At 42.1% G+C, this 24058-nt stretch overlaps 2 protein-coding genes and 1 non-coding gene across 13 annotated transcripts in view; 1 reads left to right on the top strand and 2 right to left on the bottom strand.

Moving 5' to 3' along the window:
* Positions 1-906: 906 nt before the first annotated feature.
* Positions 907-2860, bottom strand: LOC106562765 (sentrin-specific protease 8). Of its 2 annotated transcripts, none has more exons than XM_045689542.2 (2): positions 2687-2860; positions 907-2186 (listed from the first exon to the last, which is right to left on the bottom strand). In XM_045689542.2, exon 2 carries the CDS (start codon positions 2140-2142, stop codon positions 1807-1809), a length of 336 nt encoding a protein of 111 aa, XP_045545498.1. In that variant the 5' UTR covers positions 2143-2186; positions 2687-2860; the 3' UTR covers positions 907-1806. The 2 variants fall into 2 exon arrangements, with proteins under 2 accessions (XP_045545498.1, XP_013983241.2); XM_014127766.3 differs by having other exon boundaries at positions 2692-2860.
* Positions 2861-2958: 98 nt separating this feature from the next.
* LOC106587854 (unconventional myosin-IXAa) overlaps positions 2959-24058 on the top strand; it is a 183645-nt gene continuing 162545 nt past the window's right edge. For 9 of the 10 annotated variants that reach the window (XM_082957943.1, XM_082957944.1, XM_082957945.1 and 6 more), the window contains exon 1: positions 2960-3275. The gene's annotated coding sequence lies outside the window, so the exon portion shown is untranslated. Of the gene's footprint in view, positions 3276-24058 lie in introns of all 10 variants that reach the window. The other variant, XM_082957939.1, reaches the window with a different exon arrangement.
* On the bottom strand, positions 8957-9032 carry trnaa-ugc (transfer RNA alanine (anticodon UGC)). Its single transcript has one exon. It is a non-coding gene; the product is annotated as a tRNA-Ala (tRNA).

Below are 24058 nucleotides of genomic sequence, written 5' to 3'. Positions count from 1 at the left end.
GTGAAGGCTTTCAGATGAGATGGAGGTCAGGAATGATCACTATAGGCACCCATTCTCAACGCTGTAGACTAATTCTGTAATTCTGTTTATGTATTGTATCCCCAGATGGATATAGTCTGAGGGGGTGTGTAATAATTCTGTTTATGTATTGTATCCCCAGATGGATATAGTCTGAGGAGGTGTGTAATAATACTGTTTATGTATTTTATCCCCAGATGGATATAGTCTGAGGAGGTGTGTAATAATTCTGTTTGTGTATTGTATCCCCAGATGGATATAGTCTGAGGAGGTGTGTAATAATACTGTTTATGTATTGTATCCCCAGATGGATATAGTCTGAGGAGGTGTGTAATAATACAGTTTATGTATTTTATCCCCAGATGGATATAGTCTGAGGAGGTGTGTAATAATACTGTTTATGTATTGTATCCCCAGATGGATATAGTCTGAGGAGGTGTGTAATAATACTGTTTATGTATTGTATCCCCAGATGGATATAGTCTGAGGAGGTGTGTAATAATACTGTTTATGTATTTTATCCCCAGATGGATATAGTCTGAGGAGGTGTGTAATAATACGGTTTGTGTATTGTATCCCCAGATGGATATAGTCTGAGGAGTTGTGTAATAATACTGTTTATGTATTGTATCCCCAGATGGATATAGTCTGAGGAGTTGTGTAATAATACGGTTTGTGATGACTGGCTGCAAGCCTCTGCTGGCCCTTTGGAAGGGAAATCTAGATCTTCCCAGAAACAACCCCCTACTTCAACCTAAGCACCTGTGTAGATCAGAGGGCAAGTTGAAGCATGCGTGTTTATGTTTCTTTCTATCCAATTCATTCAGACCTACATGAAGTGTGGAGAGGGTAAGGGGACAGGCCTATTTCCAGTCAAAACTCCAAATGTCAGGTAACAGTCCTTTAATTACACTACACTACAAACAGTCCTTTAAATGACACTACAATTACACTATACTACGGTCATTTTAACTACACTACTATTACACTACACTACAAACAGTCATTTTAATTACACTACTATTACACTACACTAAAAACAGTCATTTTAATTACACTACTGTTACACTACACTAGAAACAGTCCTTTTAATTACACTACTATTACACTACACTAGAAACAGTCATTTTAATTACACTACTATTACACTACACTAGAAACAGTCCTTTTAATTACACTACTATTACACTACACTAGAAACAGTCATTTTAATTACACTACTATTACACTACACTAGAAACACTCCTTTTAATTACACTACTATTACACTACACTAGAAACAGTCCTTTTAATTACACTACTATTACACTACACTAGAAACAGTCCTTTTAATTACACTACTATTACACTACACTAGAAACAGTCCTTTTAATTACACTACTATTACACTACACTAGAAACAGTCCTTTTAATTACACTACTATTACACTACACTAGAAACAGTCCTTTTAATTACACTACTATTACACTACACTAGAAACAGTCCTTTTAATTACACTACTATTACACTACACTAGAAACAGTCCTTTTAATTACACTACTATTACACTACACTAGAAACAGTCCTTTTAATTACACTACTATTACACTACACTAGAAACAGTCCTTTTAATTACACTCCTATTACACTACACTAGAAACAGTCCTTTTAATTACACTACTATTACACTACACTAGAAACAGTCCTTTTAATTACACTACTATTGCACTACACTAGAAACAGTCCTTTTAATTACACTACTATTACACTACACTAGAAACAGTCCTTTTAATTACACTACTATTGCACTACACTAGAAAGAACAGCAGCAGGCTCCAGTGAGAGCCGCCGGCAGTCTGGATGGAGTTGTCGTTGACAGCCAGGAAGACCCAGCGCCGGGAAGCTAGCCCCAGCGGCTCCAGAAACAGGGCTAGTTCCTCCGGGCAGGCAGCACACTTGATGAACTGGGTGACCTCGGGGCTGATGAAGATGGCCGCTTCGCCAAGGCCTTTGAAGAGCTCAGCGGCAAAGTACTCGAAGGCAAAGCCAATGACCTGGTCGTTGAGCCAGTGAGGGCCCTCCAGTAAGGCCACATCAGAGCGCCGCAGGAGGCTGTCCTGGTAGCTCAACACAACAGGATCCATTCTCTCCAAGGCAGGGTGGGGGTGGACAGGTAGACAGGGTCAGTCTGGAAAACATGGAGGAACCGGTTTTGGGAAGATTAAGTTAAAGATGAAGCAACACTACTATACACAATCCCAAACTGTCATCTTGTCAGATTTTTCAGGAATGAGCGCTAGCTAATTCATTAGTTGAGTGTATGAGCCACAAAACATGGTTTTCTACTAGTTAGCTATAGCCTAGGTGCTGAAAGTACTTTCCAGATACCTAACCTTAGCTATGTTGGCAGGCTGATTAGCTATGAATAAATAAATAAAACTTCTACTGGATATAATCTTCAATCTCACAATTAGCACTATAGCTATAAAGGCTATATAACAACACACTAAGTTAGCTAGTTATAGCTAAAATCTTTTTTATTTTGGTCAAAGTTGGCCGGTTTGCTGGCGCTACATTGCGTTTTGCTATGCTAGCTAGTGTTGACTCCCAATCCAATGGGTTTGGCATGAGCAGTGGGTTTTACGATGTACGAAATTAATAAACAAACAAACATTTTATTTCACATACCTTACCATACACATTCACTAAAAATGTCCATAAAAAATGCAACATTCCTTCCTCGTTGCAGTAAGAAACGTAAACGAGTACGAACTGCTCCACTCCTGTAAACATTTTGCGACAGTACTGCGGGGCAAGTGGGCTTTCCCGAGACATTTGGGACCCGCTGTGTCCATGCGGGTGATTCGCTGAATGAGTCTGTACATCCAATCCCCTCGAACCTCTCTGGGAAACCCACCCTCCCTGATTATTTCACCCCGCCTATCAAGTAGCGTGAGCGCGCACTGTTTAGCAAGGGGGAAAAGGCAGCAGAGGTTTCATCGAACGTCACCGGGGATAGGAAGAGCTGCTTTTAATACATTTTAAGAAGAGAAGAAAATAGGACAAATATGCGGCACTGTTCGGGACTGATCTGAATTTTGAGTATTCTTTTCGGGGGACGTTATTTGGAGAGAAGAACGAAGACGTAGTTGTTTAAGGAAACCCCGGGAATTAAAAATCAGATTTGAGAGTTGCATATGTGTGCTAAATACCCTGTCCCAAATGAGAAGGCTTCAGCGCACAACAGATTTGGATTAACGTTCATTGAAGTAGTAAGGTAAGAAGTGTTGTTACTGTCCCAAACGGGGCTTTTCATGTGCGTGTAAAAAATATATATGTACCAATCACTGGGGTATGGAACCAATAGGCAACGTTTTGCTATTGACGATATGATTTTTGGAATTCCATTCATCGCGCAATGAACTAACATTACCCTTCCCACTGAACCACAGGGAGTTTATTGCGTGTAGTTACCATTACTTGAAACGCGGTGTTAATTTATTGACTGGATTTATAGCTTGACCACTTTGTGATTGTGCGTGTAGTAAAGAAACCGCATCTTTGCATACAACATTTGTTATTTTTACTTTGTCAGTAGTGAGACACCCACTATTACAAAAGTGTATTGCTTTCGAGTAGCAAGTTATTGTCATGAGCTGTTAGATAACTGATGATGTAGTTTGTCAAGGGAACCGAAAGTTTATAACCTACGCACTATAGTTTTTAAACAAAATGATTTCAAGTCAAATCAAGACAGTATCTGTCAACGTCCATGCAGATGCATTGTATCCTATCAAATGTATCAAAATATGAAGGTTACAATGTCCCGCCAACTTCAAGTGATCTCAGACCACCCTCTTTTGACACATTGTAATCGAACAATAATTGAGAGCACTAGCAATAGCAGAGGTGTGTTGTCTATCTCTGTCTGGGGCGGGGAAATATCTGCATGTATTATTTAGTGGAGGTTAGCCAGAATAGTTTATAATGCAGTGGATGCAGTACAGACTGCAAGGCAGGGGAATTGTAGAGGAGGTATAATGGGGTGAAGAAGCTGCTGAATCATGGGGCCTGCCCAGAGCAGCACTCCTAAGCCCATAACATTTGTTCCATAGCTTTATCCACTACTTATCCCTCAAGCTGACCTATCCTCGTACTGAGTTGATTGAGAATGTTTATATGATCTTTGGAGAATGTTATTGTTTGTAATGCCAGTGTAGAGGCTGTAGCCTGTATTCTATACATGTCTTCTGTAGTTTGGATATTGTTTAGCCTGTAGATTATTTTTTATATCAATAAGCTTCTCTGGAGTCTGATATGGGTATGATGGGAAACCATTACTCAATGGTGAGCAACAACGAGACATTTTGAAATTACAAAAATATAACGAATGTTTAGTAACTAACTTTTATTTCCTATTGTTGTTGCATTGTTGAGCCTGCAAGTAACCATTTCGTTGTACTGTGTATACCATGTGTATCCCGTACATACGTCTAATAAAACTCCCAGGTACTACAACTATATTCTCCATAAAGTTTGTTACTTGGACCCATCCTCTGTACAGGTGATCAGAGTGGGTCTGGAGGAATGCATTGGAACTGAGAAGACACAGCTGCCTGCTGGGGTAGCACCAGAGAGGCCTGCCATGGGCATGACATTAGAGTCCAGCAACTTGTCCCACTGACATGACTCCCGGCAGGCATCTCCTCTCTCTGACATTTCTGAATGGCAGACCTCTTGGCTGTATCACGTCATGGGGTAATAGAACACTTCAGCTCTAGTTAACTCTATGGTTAACATCCAATGAATAGTCATGATATGATGTTCTGGTGATGTCCATGGTTGGAGCTGGTATACCTGAAACGTGTAATAGCCTGGGTCAGGACTAGGCTACAGGATATTTCTGATCTCAACTGGATACATTGTGACGTTTGGGTTCATCTTGTTGAACTAAAGGCCTACAGGATAATATGGAAAGCAAGCCATCAAACAGAGATGAAGGCTTGAGAAAAACCATGTTGTGCTGATATGAACATAGAGAGGTTCAAAAGTGGGAGTGATTGTCAGCGCAGCAGAGTAGCTATAGCAGCTGTTGTAGCCACAGATCTAACACCTGATGCAGTAGAAGCAGTGCAGATGCAGTAGAAGCAGTGCAGATGCAGTAGAAGCAGTGCAGATGCAGTAGAAGCAGTGCAGATGCAGTAGAAGCAGTGCAGATGCAGCGTCTGAAGGGAACTATGTCACTCTATCTGCAGTTTGGAAATGCTCAATCGTGAAGTATTCATCTGGGAATAAAAATGTTATGTAGGTTTATTAGGCTATATCACTATCTATGACAGTGGAATATTACTGACTGGGGCTATGGAAATTGTTCATGAATGTTCTTAGGTGGGGTATGCTGTGGTATACTTTAGAAACCGATTATCTCTGAGCTGGATCAGTGAAATCAATGTGAATGGCCATTTGGCTGCACATTATTTGGTCATTGTACGCTACTCTGTAGACACTCCAAAGTCTGAGCTGTGGGGTGCTGCTTTGACAAATGGAAACAAGCTTTACAGCAGTAGCAGAGTTCTTCCAAAGTTTTGATGGCTAGCCTCCATGATGGAAAAGACCATTGCAGAAATGTACAACTATTGCATCACCCTAAAGCTATTGCTCCCTAACCACAGAGACTGTAGCCAATATGTTGACTGTGTCAGTTCTATCCTGATTGTTTTGTTCACTGGTGGACCGAGGCGACAAACCGCTCCTCTGTGACCATGCTGTGCTTTTCCCATATAGGACTACACAATGCCTTTGAGGATTCGAAAACTCAACATGACCTCAAATGAGTGACCTCATTGCCATATGCTTCTGTGGGGTTAGGTGGGGTGGGGTGGTAGGTCACGTGCTGAGTCACTTGGTCAGCCGCACATGAAAAGTGTTGTGCGGCCGCATGGCCGGATTGTATGGCGTAAGTGAGTGGCACGCACATGAAGTGAAGTCATTAAAGTGGAACATGCCTGTTGCCCATGAACAAAGCTCCCCATTCTCTGTGGCCATTACAGAAGGAGGCTACGGGACCTCAAAGGCTTTGTATTTCCCCTCGTTAACTCCTCATGGTGCTCAGACTGGTCAGGATGAGAGTTTCTAGTTTTAATGTCACATGCACAAGCACAGTGAAATGCCTTTCTTGCAAACTCAAAACCTAACAATGCAATGATCAGTAACAATGTATTACTAGAAAAAACCCCACAAGAATAAGAAATATAAAATACACAAGTAAGTAAGCATACTAAATATAGGACATTTTTAATAAGTCAGTTCCAATACCATATTTGCATGTGCAGGGATACTGTAGTGATGGAGGTAGATATGTACAGGGGTAAGGAGACTAGGCAACAGGATATAAGATATAAACAGAGTAGCAGCAGCTTGTATATGAGTGGGTGTGTAGAATCAGTATAAATGTATGTGCATATTATGTGTGAGTGACCAAATGATGGAGTGACAGTGTGTGTGAGTGTAGGGCCCTGTGAGTGTGCATAGAGACAGTGCAAAGATTTGAAATAAAAGGTCAATTAAAGGTTAACTCAGTCTGTGTAGCTATTTTGTTATTTATCAGTCATATTGCTTGGGGATAGAAGCTGTTCAAGAGCCTGTTGGTGTCAGACTTGATGCACCGGTACCTCTTGCCGTGCGGCAGCAGAGAAAATAAGTCTATGGCTTGAGTGGTAGGGTCAGCGTGGCTGAGGTGATGTTGCCTACCCTCGCCACCCGGGGTCGTACCATCAGGAAGGATCCAGTTGCAGAGGGAGGTGTTCATACCCAAAGTCCTAAGCTTGGTGACGAGCTTGGATGAGACAATGGTGTTGAACGCTGAGCTATAGTCAATGAACATCATTCTCACATAGGTATTCCGCTTATCAAGAGTGATTGAAAACAAGGAATTGTTTTTTCTTTTCCTAACATTACCAACGGTGTTTTCTGTTTTCACCAAATTGAGTCGGCCTAAATGCAGGTCAGGCCTATTATTTGGCTACTAGCCTACTTGGTCACTAGCCTACTTGTTACTTGGTCACTAGCCTACTTGTTACTTGGTCACTAGCCTACTTGTTACTTGGTCACCAGCCTACTTGTTACTTGGTCACTAGCTACTTGGTCACTAGCCTACTTGTTACTTGGTTACTAGCCTACTTGTTACTAGCCTTGGTTACTAGCCTACTTGTTACTAGCCTTGGTCACTAGCCTACTCATTACTTGGTTATTAGTGTCCCTTTAAAAGTACGGAGTTCGCTCCTACAGTAGTTCTCCCCTAAAAAGGAGTGTCTGTTGTGGAAAGAGGACGAGGCCAAATCTTTGTTTAATTCCTCTCTATTGAGAAACCCCTGTTGAGATGCTAGAACAATCACAGGAAACTCAAAGGGCATGTAGCGAAAGTTGCTTCTGGAAGAAAGCCCTTGAGTTAATTTAACCTACTGCTTCATCGCTCTTAGCAAATGAGATCTATGGTATTTCATAATTTAAGCACTAGATTTTATTTAGCTTAAATGGTTACGTCAGTAAAATGATTAGGCCAAGATGGAATTACCGTTTACCCTCACTTCTTGGACATACCAGAGCCTTAGATATGCAGTTTTAGAAACTGTTCTTTGTCCTGTAAGCCTTACATGGCAATGCAGGAATTTTGATAGTGCACACTGCACAGTGCTGCAGGCCAGAAGGTTGTGGGTTCACAGACCACCATGGACAAGAGTAGTGGAAATATCTCCTTTATAGTAAAAGCATTTCATGAATCTATAATCATATTTACAGACCCAAGAAAATATAGCCTTTTATAAACATTTCATTAAATTCTACATCATTTTAAACATTAGCAGAATATTTTTTTAATACGACACAAATTACCAAAATTATAGCATAAGAATGGACACCGACGGGCCTCCCGAGTGGCGTAGTGGTCTAAGCCACTACATTGCACTAGAGATCCTGGTTCGAGTCCAGGCTCTGTCGCAGCCGGCCGCGGCTGGGAGACCGATGAGGCGACGCACAATTGGCCTAGCGTCCTCCGGGTTAGAGGAAGGTTTGGCTGGCCGGGATGTTCTTGTCCCATCGCGCACTAGCGACTCCTGTGGTGGGCTGGGCGCAATGCACGCTGACACGGTCGCCAGGTGTACGGTGTTTCCTCCGACACATTGGCGCGGCTGGCTTCCGTGTTAAGCGGGCGTTGTGTCAAGAAGCAGTACAGCTTGGCTGGGTTGTGTTTCGGAGGACGCACGGCTCTCGACCTTCGCCTCTCCCGAGTCCATACGGGAGTTGCAGCGATGGGACAAGACTGTAACTACCCAATTGGATACCACAAAATTGGGGAGAAAAAGGGGTAAAATAATATAAAATAAAATGGACACCGAGATATGTGTTCATCTTATCATATTTCTCCCAAAATGTTACATTTAACTTCTGGCTATTCTTCCGTGGCTTATCCCAATGAGAGAAGGTCAAGTGTTTTGCTAAAAGCTGTCTGAGGTTAAACATCTTCTATTGTACAGAAAGTGAATAGCTTAATCAAAGGATAGTGAAATAATTAGATTACTTCCCAAGCAAAGTGTATTTTTTTGTCTCCTCTGCTATAGAAGGTTGTAGCTCAGCCTCTGAATGTCAAATAAATGAAACCATGATATCCCCATATGTGTCGGAGTCACGTCTTTCCCGGGCTTCTACACCTGCATTGCTTGCTGTTTGAGGTTTTAGGCTGGGTTTCTGTACAGCACTTTGTGACATCAGCTGATGTAAGAAGGGCTTTATAAATAAATTTGATATTTTACATCTTGTTTTTAACATAAAGCATCGCGGACCATAGCGCTGTTATAGATCACTTTATATACTTTTACATTTTAGTCATTTAGCAGACGCTCTTATCCAGAGCGACTTACAGTAGTGAATGCATACATTTCACAAATGTTTTTCTCTCTGTACTGGTCCCCCGTGGGAATCGAACCCACAACCCTGGCGTTGCAAACACCATGCTCTACCAACTGAGCCACACGGGACCACATAATATAATCAGAGCTGTTTTATTTTCATTCAAATAAGCTTAAGCTGGCCATTTTCACTCCATTATGGAACTTCTACGGGTTTATGACATAGTCCCTCTAGTAATTGAATTCATTGGTTGCATGTTGCGTGACAATATCTTTTGTTTGTTTTAGGACTGATGCCCAACTGAGCATTCTGCTCAATACATCCTTATTGGGTGCTGATGAATATTTATTCTAAAGTGCATTACTGTGGCATGAAAACACAATGACATTTCTTAAGAAGGCAAATCATTATTAGGAAAACCTTTTATTATTATTTTGATGTCACCAGATTGACTTTAGATGCAGTATTACTTTAACTAGGTAGCTAAGATTGAGGGGAGACCTCCAGATTTTAGCTAGCTAACGTTAGCATTGCTAGCTATTTTTGACGAACTTTTCAAGCTAATGTCATTGCCATCTGTCTAAAGTAAATTTGACAACATGATGTTGATGATGGCAAAGTTGTTTACTACTATTTTATGAAATAAGCCCAAATCCTAAAAACATTATACCGACCTATAGAGTTTACAATTGCATTGATGAACAATCCCCCCTCTGCCCTCCCTTACTATATAATTTCTTTGTCTACCCATTGTTTTTAGAATGCATGGTGTTTGTTAGTTCCCCCATTGAACTCCCTGACCTCCCCTCTCAGTGTACGATAACGCTGTGTTGTTTAATATACTTCATCAGACACGCGGTCTGCTAAAGCCGTTAGCGTCGTCAATGTTCACCTCAGACAAAGCGCCTGTCTTGTCCTCCTTTGACTGACTGATCTGCCAAACTGAGCTGGCCAGTCGTCATGTTGAAGAGTCTGAGAGAGCCCTCTGAACACTGACCTATAGTTAGAGGTCATGTTGTTTCTAATGCGCTAAGCAGATGTGCTTAACATTCAGCCCTGCAGTTAATGTCATAGCCTGCCCATTGTACTGTATATGATGAATATTTCATTAGTGCCATCATGGCTGCCAATGCATAAGCTATACCGTTTTGTTATACATGGGAAACCCAATGGTCATCCCAATTGTTGCCAGCAGCACAATTACAGTCACCAAAGCTCTGGATAACATGAAAACAACCTAACCAGCTATGCCAGGGTGAGTAAAATGGTCAGTGAGCTGTTCTCTCATTTGTGTCTGGAAGTAGCTAGCAAGTTAGTTTGGGTGCTTGACTGCCGCTCTGATCAACCCTACTCTTCCGCCAGACTGTCCAGTGTGCGCTCTGTACGATCGAAGAGCAAAACACTCTGAATTTACCAACTGACAATACTCTGAATTGACAAATGCGCATGCTAGCACTCCAGATTGAATTTACAAACACACCCAAAGTCGAATGATTTCATATGTATATAATGTATTCTATTCTACTGTATTTTAGTCAATGCCACTCTGACATTGCGCTTCCTTATATTTATATTTCTTAATTCCATTATTTTATTTTAGATTTGTGTGTATTGTTGTGAATTGTTAGATACTATTGCACTGTTGGAGCTAGGAACACAAGCATTTTTCTACACCCGCAATAACATCTGCTAAATATGTGTATGTGACCAATACAATTTGTTTGATGCCAAGCTAGTCATTTGTCATGCTAACAGGCTAGCAAGAGGTTGCATAGCAACAGCATCAACTTCGTGTAGACAGGCGAAGTGCTAGTATGCTCAATTGAAAGGATACCGTTCGTTTACAAACAGTATACTAAAAGGGAACGAATAGTATGTAGTGTATATTCATTAAGTATGTAGTATACAGTATGTTAGTATGGGTATTCGAACACAGCTATGGATTCTGTTATGGAGTGTGTGTACTATAGGACTGCCAACGACTCCAGTTGATTGAATTGAACCGGATTCGTTTATGATGGAACTCAGGATTACCTTGGACAGCATGACATCATATGGCTGGGTTGTATCTTTGAGGTTTCAGTCTAAACTTATTTTTATTATACTAAAAGTTGTACGCCCTCCAGTGTGGATTAGGGGTGTGAACGTTAGAAAAGTCCCTAACGGGAAAAACGTTTATTTTGTTTTTTCTCCCCACTAAATTAAAATAACACTGCTGCTGGCTCGCTTGCTCTTCGCTAATGATACGAGTGTGTGTTCAGTCTTCGTTCTATTGCTTGTAGAATATCCTACCCTATTAATTGATGATAGGCCCTGCTTTACTGAAGTTGCAAGACTTTGCAAGCCAAGAAATTGCGAAATACAGCATTCCATTGCAAGATACAGCTTTTGATTGCTGATAGATAGGCCTAGTGCCTTCTAACTCCTGTCTGCCTGGTGGCCAACGTGCCTGGTCATGTCTACATCTTTTGTCAAATTTGTTGTAAAAAGTATATATATTTTTGCATTTCAGCTAACCCCCCTAACCTTTATCAAATGATCCTAACCTGCTACGTTAATTCTCCTAACCTGCTGCATAAGTTTTCCTAAACCTATGAAAAGTACATTTTGACCAAAGTGTATGCCTTCTAGACAAAACCACCCTGCCTGTAATGTAATCCTCTACTCTCTCTGTCCCTCGCTAGCTCTATATGAAAGATGCGAGTGTTCTTGGAAGTATTGGAAACTAAACCAGTCTACTTCGTTCCAAAATCTTAAGAGTCGCTTCCTAGCAAATGATGTCTTATTTCTACAAAATGTCTTGATTTAAATCACAGTATTTAATAAACAGGCAGGCTGCGCGCAGGTAGTTTGAGATTATTTGATTGACAGTTCTTTTTGCCTAGTGATGGACGTTAGTCACGCTTCAGAAGCTGCGTTCCTTTACAGACAAGTAAAATACCCGTTCAGTGGCGCTTCGAAACTATCTCCAGAGAAGGTTTCGTGTCCGCATTTAAAAAGCCTTAGTGTAACTTTACAGACAGACAAACAAACATGCCGTAGCTGGGTGCTTTCAAGGGGTATATGACAGTGGTACAGAACTTCATTGCCTGGCCCTAGCGGTCATATAATGCGACCATTATTCTGCATTGTGAATTGACGTTGAATTTTATGATTTTTCTTATTGTTTTTAATGGAAAACTGATTTTAAAAAATGCTGTTTTTAAACGGTTACTTTAGATGTGTGTAGCCTTTCTTTTTTAACATAAGAAAAATCATACAATTCCACGTCAATTCACAATGCAGAATGGTCGTATTATATAACCGCAAGAGCCAGGCAATGAAGTTCTGTACCCTTGAAAGCACCCAGCTACGGCATGTTTGTTTGTCTGTAAGGTACACAAAGTCTTTTTTTAAACGTTAAGCAAAATTGTCCTTTTGTAATTTGTCCATAGTATGGGATACAGTTATGAATCAAGACATCAGAAGTGACAACTGCAGTGTGGTTATGTAATTAATGCCTCACAAAGGAATCATCCTGCAGCTAATTCGATCAACATCAACACAGTTAATTGACTGTGCTGGTTAGTTTGATTCAGATTTTCATACCCTGCAGGCCTAAAGACTGTTTGTTCAGTTGGTTGCATGACCGCATCATTCCAAAGACTAATGGGGCATCTTGAACAGGAAACAGACCATTTATCAGTTCAGATCTGTTGGCACTGAATATTCAAGGCAGGTTGTATCTCTGGCACTGTAATGGGAGCAGAAGTCCTCAGCAGACAGCTCTCAAACAGGACATGAGTCCTAGTGTTTGCTCCCTGTCTTCTGTCTGTGTCTCTCGAACTTGCATTGTTCATATCTTGCATTACTCATCTCATATGTGTGTATATAGTATTCTATACTATTCTACTGTAGCTTAGTCTGTTCTGCTCTGACATCGCTCGTCCGTATGTATATAGTCTTAATTCATTCCTACTTAGATTTGTGTGTATTGGGTATATGTTGTGTAATTTGTTAGATATTACTCCACTGTCGGCGCTAGAAACACATGCATTTCACTACACCCGCAATAACATCTGCTAAACACGTGTATGTGACCAATACAATTTGATTTCAATTTGTATGCGCTTGCGTGTTAGTAAGAACGGTTACATGCACACAATAATGCGATTTAATTGGCTAATCCGATTAATATAATGATGATTATTGATTAAAACATGTACAGTGGCTTGCTAAAGTATTCACCCCCTTGGCATTTTTCCTATTTTGTTGCCTTACAACCTGGAATTAAAATAGATTTTTTTTTGGGGGGGGGGGTTTGTATCATTTGATTCATACAACATGCCTGCCACTTTGAAGATGCAAAATATTTTTTAATGTGAAACAAACAAGAAATAAGACAAAAAAAAACAAACTTGAGCATGCATAACTATTCACCCCCCCAAAGTCAATACTTTGTAGAGCCACCTTTTGCAGAAATTACAGCTGCAAGTCTCTTGGGGTATATCTCTATAAGCTTGGCACATCTAGTCACTGGGATTTTTGCCCAATCAAGGCAAAACTGCTCTTGCTCCTTCACGTTGGATGGGTTCCGCTGGCATATAGCAATCTTTAAGTCATACCACAGATTCTCAATCGGATTGAGGTCTGGACTTTGACGAGGCCATTCCAAGACATTTTAAATGTTTCCCCTTAAACCACTCGAGTGTTGCTTTAGCAGTATGCTTTGGGTCATTGTCCTGCTGGAGGGTGAACCTCCGTCCCAGTTTCAAATCTCTTGAATACTGAAACAGCTTTTCCTCAAGAATTTCCCTGCGTTTAGCGCCATCCATCATTCCTTCAGTTCTGACCAGTTTCCCAGTCCCTGCTGATGAAAAACATACCCACAGCATGATGCTGCCACCACCATGCTTCACTGTGGGGATGTTGTTCTCGGGGTTATGAGGTGTTGTGTTTGCACCAGACATAGCGTTTGCCTTGATGGCCAAAAAGCTCAGTTTTAGTCTCATCTAACCAGAGTACCTTCTTCCATATGTTTGGTGAGTCTACCATATGCCTTTTGGCGAACACCAAATGTGTTTGCTTATTTTTTTCTTTAAGCAGTAGCTTTTTTTCTGGCCACTCTTCTGTAAAGCCCAGCTCTGTGGAGTGTACAGCTAAAAGTGGTCCTATGGACAGATACGCCAATCTCGGCTATGGAGCTTTGCAGCTCCTTCAGGGTTATCTTTGGTCTCTTTGTTGCCCCTCTGATTAATGCCCTCCTTGCCTGGTCTGTGAGTTTTGGTGGGCGGCCCTCTCTTGGCAGGTTTGTTGTGGTGCCATATTCTTTCCATTTTGTAATAATGGATTTAATGGTGCTCTGTGGGATGTTCAAAGTTTCTGATATTTTTTTAATAACCCAACCCTGATCTGTACTTCTCCACAATTTTGTCACTGCCCTGTTTGGAGAGCTCCTTGGTGTTCATGGTGCCACTTGCTTGGTGGTGTTACAGATGCTGGGGCCTTTCAGAACAGGTGTGTGTATATATACTGAGATCATGTGACACTTAGATTGCACACAGGTGGACTTTATTTAACTAATTATGTGACTTCTGAAGGTAATTGGTTGTACCAGATCTTAATTAGGGGCTTCATAGCAAAGGCAGTGAATAGATACAGTGAGGGGAAAAAAGTATTTGATCCCCTGCTGATTTTGTACGTTTGCCCACTGACAAAGAAATGATCAGTCTATAATTTTAATGGTAGGTTTATTTGAACAGTGAGAGACAGAATAACAACAAAAAAATCCAGAAAAACACATGTCAAAAATGTTATGAATTGATTTGCATTTTAATGAGGGAAATAAGTATTTGACCCCCCCTCAATCAGAAAGATTTCTGGCTCCCAGGTGTCATTTATCACTGTATGCACGCACCACTTTTCCAAATTTAATTAAATTTTTTTGAATAAAGTAATTTTTTTCACTTCACCAATTTGGACTATTTTGTGTATGTCCATTACATGAAATCCAAATAAAAAATAATTTTTAAATTACAGGTTGTAATGCAACAAAATAGGAAAAATCCCATGGGGGATGAATACTTTTGCAAGGCACTGTACATGCTTTGTAAGAAGAACGATTTCCCTCATAATAATCCTGTTTCCATGGAGCCATCTGGAATCAGGCTACCTGATGGGACTCTGAAAAATGCTGAAAATCACCAATCAAAATAAATGTTCTACCACAGCGACTGTTATTTTTGGGAAGCAGATTTGATTATGAGTTCAAACATATGTTTGTATGTGAACTATTTCTAAGAGGCATACATTCAGTTGTTCCAAACTCACTTCACTCACACTAAAGAGGGTGCTTCACTCGCACCTGGCTGGTGCTAGCACATGCACAGATCAAATACACCTTTGGAATGCCGATTGTTAGGTGTTTACATGTCCTAATAATTAGAAAGATTTCTCAGAAAACCAGGTGTTTTTTAATCGCAGAGTAAGGTGTTTACATGACTATTGCATAATCTGTCTACTGCCATAATCAGTTTAATATAAAATTATTACTGTGCATATAAACGTACTCGGTGTGAGCGTGTTTATTTACCAGCCAGTGTGTCAGGAGGAGTCCACCCGCTGGTGCCCGGCTCCTCCTCCTCTTGTCCTTGAAGCTGCCTTGCCCCAGGCCAGGACCTGCTCAGCTGAACCAGGCCTTGGCTTAATGGCTACCATTCTTATGGGGAAATGAAGTGTGTGTAATCCAGGTCACTGATACCTCCTACAGTAGCCTCCCTGTGTCTTCTTCTTCACCCTCATCTCCACTCCCTCTCTGCTGCTTTTTCTCCCTCTGACCAACCCCATCTGCTTGCTTTCAGCACCGGCAGAGTGGATGTTCTGACATCGCCCCACTCACTCATCTAGAGTCGAGTGGTTCCCAACGTTCCCAGTAGAGGCTGTTGGCATCAGGGTTGGGGTCAATTTCAATTTAAGAAGTACACTGAAGTTCTCTTTTAGAGTATATTTTCCTCACTGAAGAGAATTGGAATAGGGTTTACTTTCTGAATTGAAATGGAATTGACCCTAACCCTGCTTGGCATCATACAGTCATTTGCCATGCAGCTCACCACCAGACAGATTTGTGCTTGAGGTGATACCTTTCTAGTGGTTAGACTTGGCAAACTTCTAAAGAGGTGTACAAGCCAGCTACACATGAGCTCCAGGGTGTTCTTTATTCAGTAGCTCTGGGCTTCCTGCCACACACACTGAACTTCTTTCCAGTATGAATTGATGAGCGGCTTTACCAGGAAATGTTTTTAAATAAATCTGTGTGATGACTATATATTCCATGCCAGCAAGTTCCCCCATGACTTTATTTTTTATAAAACGAGTTGGCAAAGAAATCCACAACTGTCTGGAGATTAGAGAATGGCCAATTTTGACAGATTTCTCTTTCCTGAGAAAGGAACATCCTACTCCTCCCCTATACTAATGTTTAAGTAAGTTAATACCCCAGTGTAGAAGATTCATGCTGTTAATGATTAAGTTCCATTTGTAACACGGATGTTGTTTTTGCCAAGTCTTCATCCAGATGATACTGATATCTCTGATACCATGGCTGCGTTTACACAGGCAGCCCAATTCTGCATTTTTTTCACTAATTGGTCTTTTGACCAATCAGATCAGCTCTGAAAAATATCTGATGTGAAAAGATCTGATGTGATTGGTCAAAATATCAGAATTGGACTGCCCGTGTAAACGCAGCCCATTTGGATCAGGCTACCTCATACTTATTTGGTTGTATGGTATGATTGGCATCCTTTTAATGGTTTACTGTTGGAATGCCCTCTATCATCTCTTACTGTGTCTAGTTCTGAATCATTTCACATGGACACTATCATTATTGAACTAACTATAGAACTCTCACCTTTCAGCTGTGACAGAGACACAATCAGAGGGGGAGATGGACAGAGAGGGGAGATAGAAGGGGGAACGGAGTGAGAGACTGAGTGGGAGATGGATGGTGTGGGAGAGAGCGACTGGACGACAGTGAGAACCAGCCAGAGAGGTTTGGAAAGGGCCAGATCTCTGTGTGTTATTCTCCCAGGTTCCTGACAGGTGTCTGTAGCCCTATCTACATCCTACGCCGGTGCTCTGTCTGCAGCCAGTCAGAGGAGCGTGGGAATGGTGAGAGTCCTCCAGAAAAAGCTCACATGCTGTCTGACCCACGGACCTGTTTGGCAGTCTGTCCATCCGTACTGTTTTCTAGGTAGTGTCTGTTGACAGGAAGCTCTGGCAGTCTCCTCACAGTTGGCTGTCTGCTGTGAGAATCCCTCTCAGGTTGGGATGTCCTGTTTAATCATGTTCCTGTCTGTTGTAGTTCAGAGGCAGACATCAATGTTTTATTTCCTCTTTTGTCATAGTATTTTGTGTAATCTTCTCTTTTCTGACTTAAAGGGCAGGGAATTTAAGAGCCCCTGTTGGCTATGATTTTGTAGCTAGATGTTAAAAGTTGACATACGGCATCAATTTCACCCCCAAAGAGTTAAAGTTCCTCAAACTGGGAACATTGTAGCATCAAACAGGGGACTTAAAAGTTCATAATGAGGTTCACGCTTTGCTATCAGTAGAAAGTGTAAAGGGAGCCGTAACAATGTCACAGTGTTGTTGTTGTGGAGAAGCCCCCTGAACCACGCTTCCTGCTTCGCCCATGCTGGGGTCATTGTCCTGGGAGTGGATGAAGGAAGTAGGCCTCACCATTGCGACCACTCAGGGGTGGTCCTGTTTACTCTCCCTGTCTCCAGCGCTCTTTTCCATGTAAACCCCTTCAGTGGTATTAATAGGAGTTCCTTTCAGGAACCTGCCTTTGAGTTCACTGGCATGACAAAGTCTGTTGGATTGTTGGGCCCAGAGTGACTAGTATTTTCTGAAAGGCCCATGAACCATCCCCTTACTGTATGTAGAGAGGGGACAGCATAGCCCATTGAAGGCTGGCCATGTTGATAGAAATGGAAGTCCTGCGACCTACCTCGAGTTACAAAGATTTCCTCATTAGAGAACGCTATTATGGCGGCCATCTTTGATTTAGGTTATGTTGCCTTATTCTTCAAAGTTGGAATCTTTGTTGACCAGTGGATTACATTGACATTTAACTGCTGAAATGAAATGGTGTCCTTTCATTATAAAGTCAACATTAAGAAATCAATGAACATGGCTATACAAATGGCTACGGGTGTAGTTATTCTTGGCTAAGTAGTGACATGCTCTTCCTGCTACAGACTCAGTTTGTCCTGGCTTGTCACTGGCCAGGCCCGGATGTCTCTCTTGAAGAGTTGCAAGTTTTACAAGGCTATAAAAAGGCCATTTAGGCTTGACTCTGTGGTGGGATTGCTCTCCCATTTCTTTCCACCTTTACATTTAACGATAGGCCGTTTATTTATATACATATTTTATTGTAATCTCATAATTCTGTTTTCTTCTTTGAATGTGGCATTAGAGCAATTGTGAACAGGATCAGCACAGTCTAGCATCCGATCATTCCTAGTACATCTTCCCCCTTTGTTTAGCGAGCGAGCACTCCTTGTTCTGTGACCACACACTGTGCTAACTGGGCTCTGTACTAATAATAGCACCAGCATGGCCAATCTCGGCTCTTATTTTAGCAGTGACACATGGCACTGTCACCCTGACCCACCAAACAAGATCCTCCGGGCCTCCTCAGCGAGACAACTTCATATTTGTGTACGAGTGCAAATCCACAGTTGTGCCACCACCACACACCTGTCAGCGTTTGGCGTAAGGCAAGCATGTTCCTATTATAGCAGACATGTGGAGGGAGTTAGCATGGCAGTTGTATTTCATTTAGAATACCCATTATTATCTCTGTGCTGTGTTGTGCACACAGGCCCAGGGAGCCTTTGGTCGGCTGTAAATTACAGTGAGAACGGTGAAGTTTGGAAGGGATGTGTCAGTTGGGTTAGCCACATGCTAGCATGCTACCCTGCTAGGTTAACAGGTTAGCGTTATTGCACTTTGTGTAAGCCCAAACTCTGCTTGACTTTATTTCTCAATGCCTAGGCCTGTCTCTTTTAGACATTGTGATTGAATTACTAAGGTATTTGTGATATCTTATCTATGAAGTTGTAAACAGAGCACCAATATTTAGTGAGGAAGGAACTTCAAGTAGGCATAGGTGAAGGTGTGACATACAGGCAACAATCTCATCTCATCCTGTTTCCCCTTCATCAAAGAGTCGGGGAGGCTGAAGGATCTCTGTTCCCACTCAGAGGAGAAGCCAGTGACGGCGCGGCCCTATAAGTGACTTGGCACAGTGGCAGTGTTTCTGTTGGCTTTGAAGGCGTGGGGCAGCCATGTTTCCTCTCCTCTCGCTGACCCTGGCCTACTGACTCAGGTGTCTCCTTCCAGCTCACAGTTCATACGCTGTACACAAATAGTTTATGACAAGCCCTGTGTTAAGGTCCTGGCAGTGAATCAGAGAGACTGCATCAAAGTAGAGCTACTGTAACTGTTTCATCTCTCTTTGGCTCTTCTCACATAATTCCTGGCTGTCGTTTGATCAAGAGCTTTTGATAGTGTGTTTATATCAGAGCATCAGTTGACGCCTGAATAAAGTTCTGAGAGGCCATGGTTGTGTTGTGTTCTCTCTGGCTGTAAGGAGTCCACATGTTTATTCAGTGTAGATGGCTGACACTTTCCTTACATGTAATTCATCAGTCTGGAGAACCTGCCTTTTCAACCCAAAAGTTGAATACAACCTGAACCTTTCCAGCCCAGCATGACTGTGTGCCTGAATTATGTAGAATTTATTTGTTTTCCACTGTTTATCTGTTTATTCACTTAACACATTTTGATTGAATAAGGCCCTTACTGGAAGAGGCAATATCTTGCCAGCCCACCAAATATGCTACATTTTCAACCTTTAACATTGTAAAATGGATTGTGGCAGTAAACAATGACATACACAACTTAAAACAAGGTCAAGGACATGTAACAAAAAACATTTAGCTACAAGCAATAATGACTCAAGGTCTTTGCGTGTTTCTCTTCCCGTATTTAATTGGTTAGCCGTGAGTTTCACCTCAGAGAGCTGTGTTTTTAGAGCACGCTATTGGATTTACTAAGGCTGTTTTAGAAGAGTTGCCAGCGCACCACATCAGAAGTGTACTACTAGCAGGATGTCTGTTCTCCCCTTGAGACCCTCTCTTAACTCAAATCTGGTTGGATTCACTAATGAGCTACTAGCAGTTGTCTGTTCACGTAGTTTACTTTGATCTTGTACATCTTGTAGGTCAAACACTTTACAGCTTAAACTTGACGATTTCAACTTCAATTGCAGTAATGGTTCTGGCAATGCGTTTAGACTATGTTACAAACATTGAAAGACTTGTGTTCGTGTGACATTGATTGAAGTATGGAGCACAAGGTTGAGTGAAAATGGCCACATATAAAGGGTTGGCCTACTTTTAGCTAGGGAGCAATAGACGGCGCTAGGCAGAGACAGTGCTTGAATTAGACGTGGTGTGGAGATTCAGGAGCCTCATGTCTTGGTTGTGGGGATATTATCCCACAAAAGCACCCACTACTGGTCTCACTGTGCCCACCACCACAGAGGACTATTTGCTATGCAAACAGAACATCTACCTGATCTGCTAGCCAAAAGGAACATCTATGTGAGAATGCTATTCATTGACTACAGCTCAGCGTTGAACACTGTAGTACCCTCAAAGCTCATCACTAAGCTAAGGATCCTGGGACTAAACACCTCCCTCTGCAACTGGATCCTAGACTTCCTGACGGGCCGCCCCCAGGTAGTGAGGGTAGGTAGCAACACATCTGCCACGCTGATCCTCGACACTGGAGCCCCTCGGGTGCGTGCTCAGTCCCCTCCTGTACTCCCTGTTCACCCACGACTGCGTGGCCAGGTACGACTCCAACACCATCATTAAGTTTGCAGACACAACAGTGGTAGGCCTGATCACCGACAACAACGAGACAGCCTATAGGGAGGAGGTCAGAGACCTGGCCGGGTGGTGCCAGAATAACAACCTATCCCTCAACGTAACCAAGACTAAGGAGATGATTGTGGACTACAGGAAAGGAGGACCGAGCACGCCCCCATTCTCATCGACGGGGCTGTAGTGGAGCAGGTTGAGAGCTTCAAGTTCCTTGGTGTCCACATCAACAACAAACTAGAACGGTCCAAACACACCAAGACAGTCGTGAAGAGGGCACGACAAAGCCTATTCCCCCTCAGGAAACTAAAAACATTTGGCAATGGTCCTCAGATCCTCAAAAGGTTCTACAGCTGCAACGTCGAGAGCATCCTGACTGGTTGCATCACTGCCTGGTATGGCAACTGCTCGGCCTCTGACTGCAAGGCTCTATGGAGGGTAGTGCGTACGGCGTGTCAGAGGAAGGCCCTACTCATAGATTGTCCTCTCTGCTACTGAATGGCAAGCGGTACCGTAGTGCCAAGTCTAGGACCAAAAGGCTGAACAGGTAATCAAATCAAATGGCTACCGTGTGTGTGTGTGTGTGTGTGTGTGTGTGTGTGTGTGTGTGTGTGTGTCCCAACCCCTCTTATGCTACTCTGTTTATCATATATGCATAGTCACTTTACATATTCATTCATGTACATACTACCTCAAATAGCCCGAATAACCGGTGCCCCCGCACATTGGCTACCTGGACTATCTGCATGGTGTCCCACCACCCACCAACCCCTCTTTTACGCTACTCTGTTCATCATATATGCATAGACACTTTAACCATACCTACATGTACAGTTGAAGTCGGTTTCCATACCCTTAGGTTGGAGTCATTAAAACTCCACAAATTTCTTGTTAACAAACTATAGTTTTGGCAAGTTGTTTAGGACATCTACTTTGTGCATGACACAAGTCATTTTTCCAACAATTGTTTACAGACAGATTACTTCACTTATAATTCATGGTGTCACAAGTTTACATACGCTAAGTTGACTCAGCTTGGAAAATTCCAGAAAATGATGTCATGGCTTTAGAAGCTTCTGATAGGCTAATTGACATAATTTGAGTCAATTGGAGGTGTACCTGTGGATGTATTTCAAGGCCTACCTTCAAACTCACTGCCTCTTTGCTTGACATCATGTGAAAATCAAAAGAAATCAGCCAAGACCTCAGAAACAATTGTAGACCTCCACAAGTCTGGTTCATCCTTGGGAGCAATTTCAAAATGCCTGAAGGTACCACGTTCATCTGTGCAAACAATAGTACGCAAGTATAAACACCATGGGACCACGCAGCCGTCATACTGCTCAGGAAGGAGACACATTCTGTCTCCTAGAGATGAATGTACTTTGGTGCGAAAAGTGCAAATCAATCCCAGAACAACAGCAAAGGACCTTGTGAAGTTGGAGGAAACGGGTACAAAAGTATCTATATCCACAATAAAACGAGTCCTATATCGACATAACCTGAAAGGTCGCTCAGCAAGGAAGAAGCCACTGCTCCAAAACCGCCATAAAGAAACCAGACTACGGTTTGCAACTGCACATGGGGACGAAGATCGTACTTTTTGGAGAAAAGTACGCACCGTCCTTGCTGCTTTGCTGCAGGAGGGACTGGTGCACTTCATAAAATAGATGGCATCGTGAGGGAGGAAAATTATGTGGATATATTGAAGCAACATCTCAAGACATCAGTCAGGAAGTTAAAGCTTGGTCGCAAATGGGTCTTCCAAATGGACAATGACCCCAAGCATACTTCCAAAGTTGTGGCAGAATGTCTTAAGGACAACAAAGTCAAGGTATTGATATCATAAGGTGAATGCACCAATTTGTAAGTCGCTCTGGATAAGAGCGTCTGCTAAATGATGTAAATGTATTGGAGTGGCCATCACAAAGCCCTGACCTCAATCCTATAGAAAATGTGTGGGCAGAACTGAAAAAGTGCGTGCGAGCCAGGAGGCCTTCAAACCTGACTCAGTTACACCAGCTCTGTCAGGAGGAATGGGCCAAAATTCACCCAACTTATTGTGGGAAGCTTGTGTAAGGCTACCTGAAATATTTGACCCAAATTAAACAATTTAAAGGCAATGCTACCAAATACTAATTGAGTGTATGTAAACTTCTGACCCACTGGGAATGTGATGAAGTAAAAGCTGAAATAAATCATTCTCTCTACTATTATTCTGACATTTCACATTCTTAAAATAAAGTGGTGATCCTAACTGACCTAAGACAGGGAATTTTTACTAGAATTAAATGTCAGGAATTGTGAAAAACTGATTTTAAATGTATTTGGCTAAGGTGTATGTAAACTTCCGACTTCAACTGTACATACTACCTGAATTAGCCCGACTAACCGGTGCCTGTATATAGCCTCGCTACTGTTATTATTCACTGTCTTTTTGCTGTTGTTTTTTTTATTTCCTTACTTATCTATTGTTCACCTAATACCTATTTTTTTACTTAAAAATTGCACTGTTGGTTAGGGCCTGTAAGTAAGTGTTTCACTGTATTCAGCACACGTGACAAATTTTGATTTGATTTGAGCTCTCATTTCAGTGGAAGAAAGAGAAGAGGGCAACGGGAAAAAACTAGTAAAGGATTGGATTGAAGACGAGCTGAGAGAATATAGACCGGCAAGGACAAAGAATAGAGAGTAGACGAGAGGGCGAAGGAGAGCACATGCTTACTTCCCACTGTATAGGGCTGTTGTGCGTTTTGACAGGCCGCTGACAGACTATGGGCAGGTTCTGTAATCTCTCCCATCTCTCCGTCTCTCTTTCTCATACACACAGACACACACTTCCTTGTCACGAGGCCAGAATAAGGGCTGTGTGAGAGAGAGGTGGGGGGAGACTGTCACAACGCATACACGCAACACACATATGGTCAGTGTGACTCAACGTTTGTGGCACACTCAGTCCTTCCCGGTATGGAATTTCTGGAGGTGTGAGTGCACTGCTGCACTTGTTGAGATCTGCTAGCCAGCTGAAGCACTACTCTACTGTTCACTACAGAGACACACTCAACGTACTGGAAGAATGGTTGTACCCCAACTCTCTGTTTAAAGACCTGAAAGAGCTACACTTAGTTATCAGTCTAAGCAGTTATGTTGTTGCTGTCTTAAAACCAGACTTTTCTTCTTTTACTTTGAGGGACTCAGTGGCTTAATGCCACCTACTCATAAC

This window comes from Salmo salar, chromosome 11, assembly GCF_965601325.2.
Source record: "Salmo salar chromosome 11, fSalSal1, whole genome shotgun sequence".
In the NCBI taxonomy this organism is placed as follows: Eukaryota; Metazoa; Chordata; class Actinopteri; order Salmoniformes; family Salmonidae; genus Salmo; species Salmo salar.
Note: the sequence above shows the minus strand (reverse complement) of the source record. Positions and strands in the feature narration are given on the sequence as shown.

Excerpts from the sequence above, each read along its gene's own strand:
- LOC106562765 (XM_045689542.2), bottom strand. The coding sequence starts at position 2,142 with ATGGATCCTGTTGTGTTGAGCTACCAGGACAGCCTCCTGCGGCGCTCT.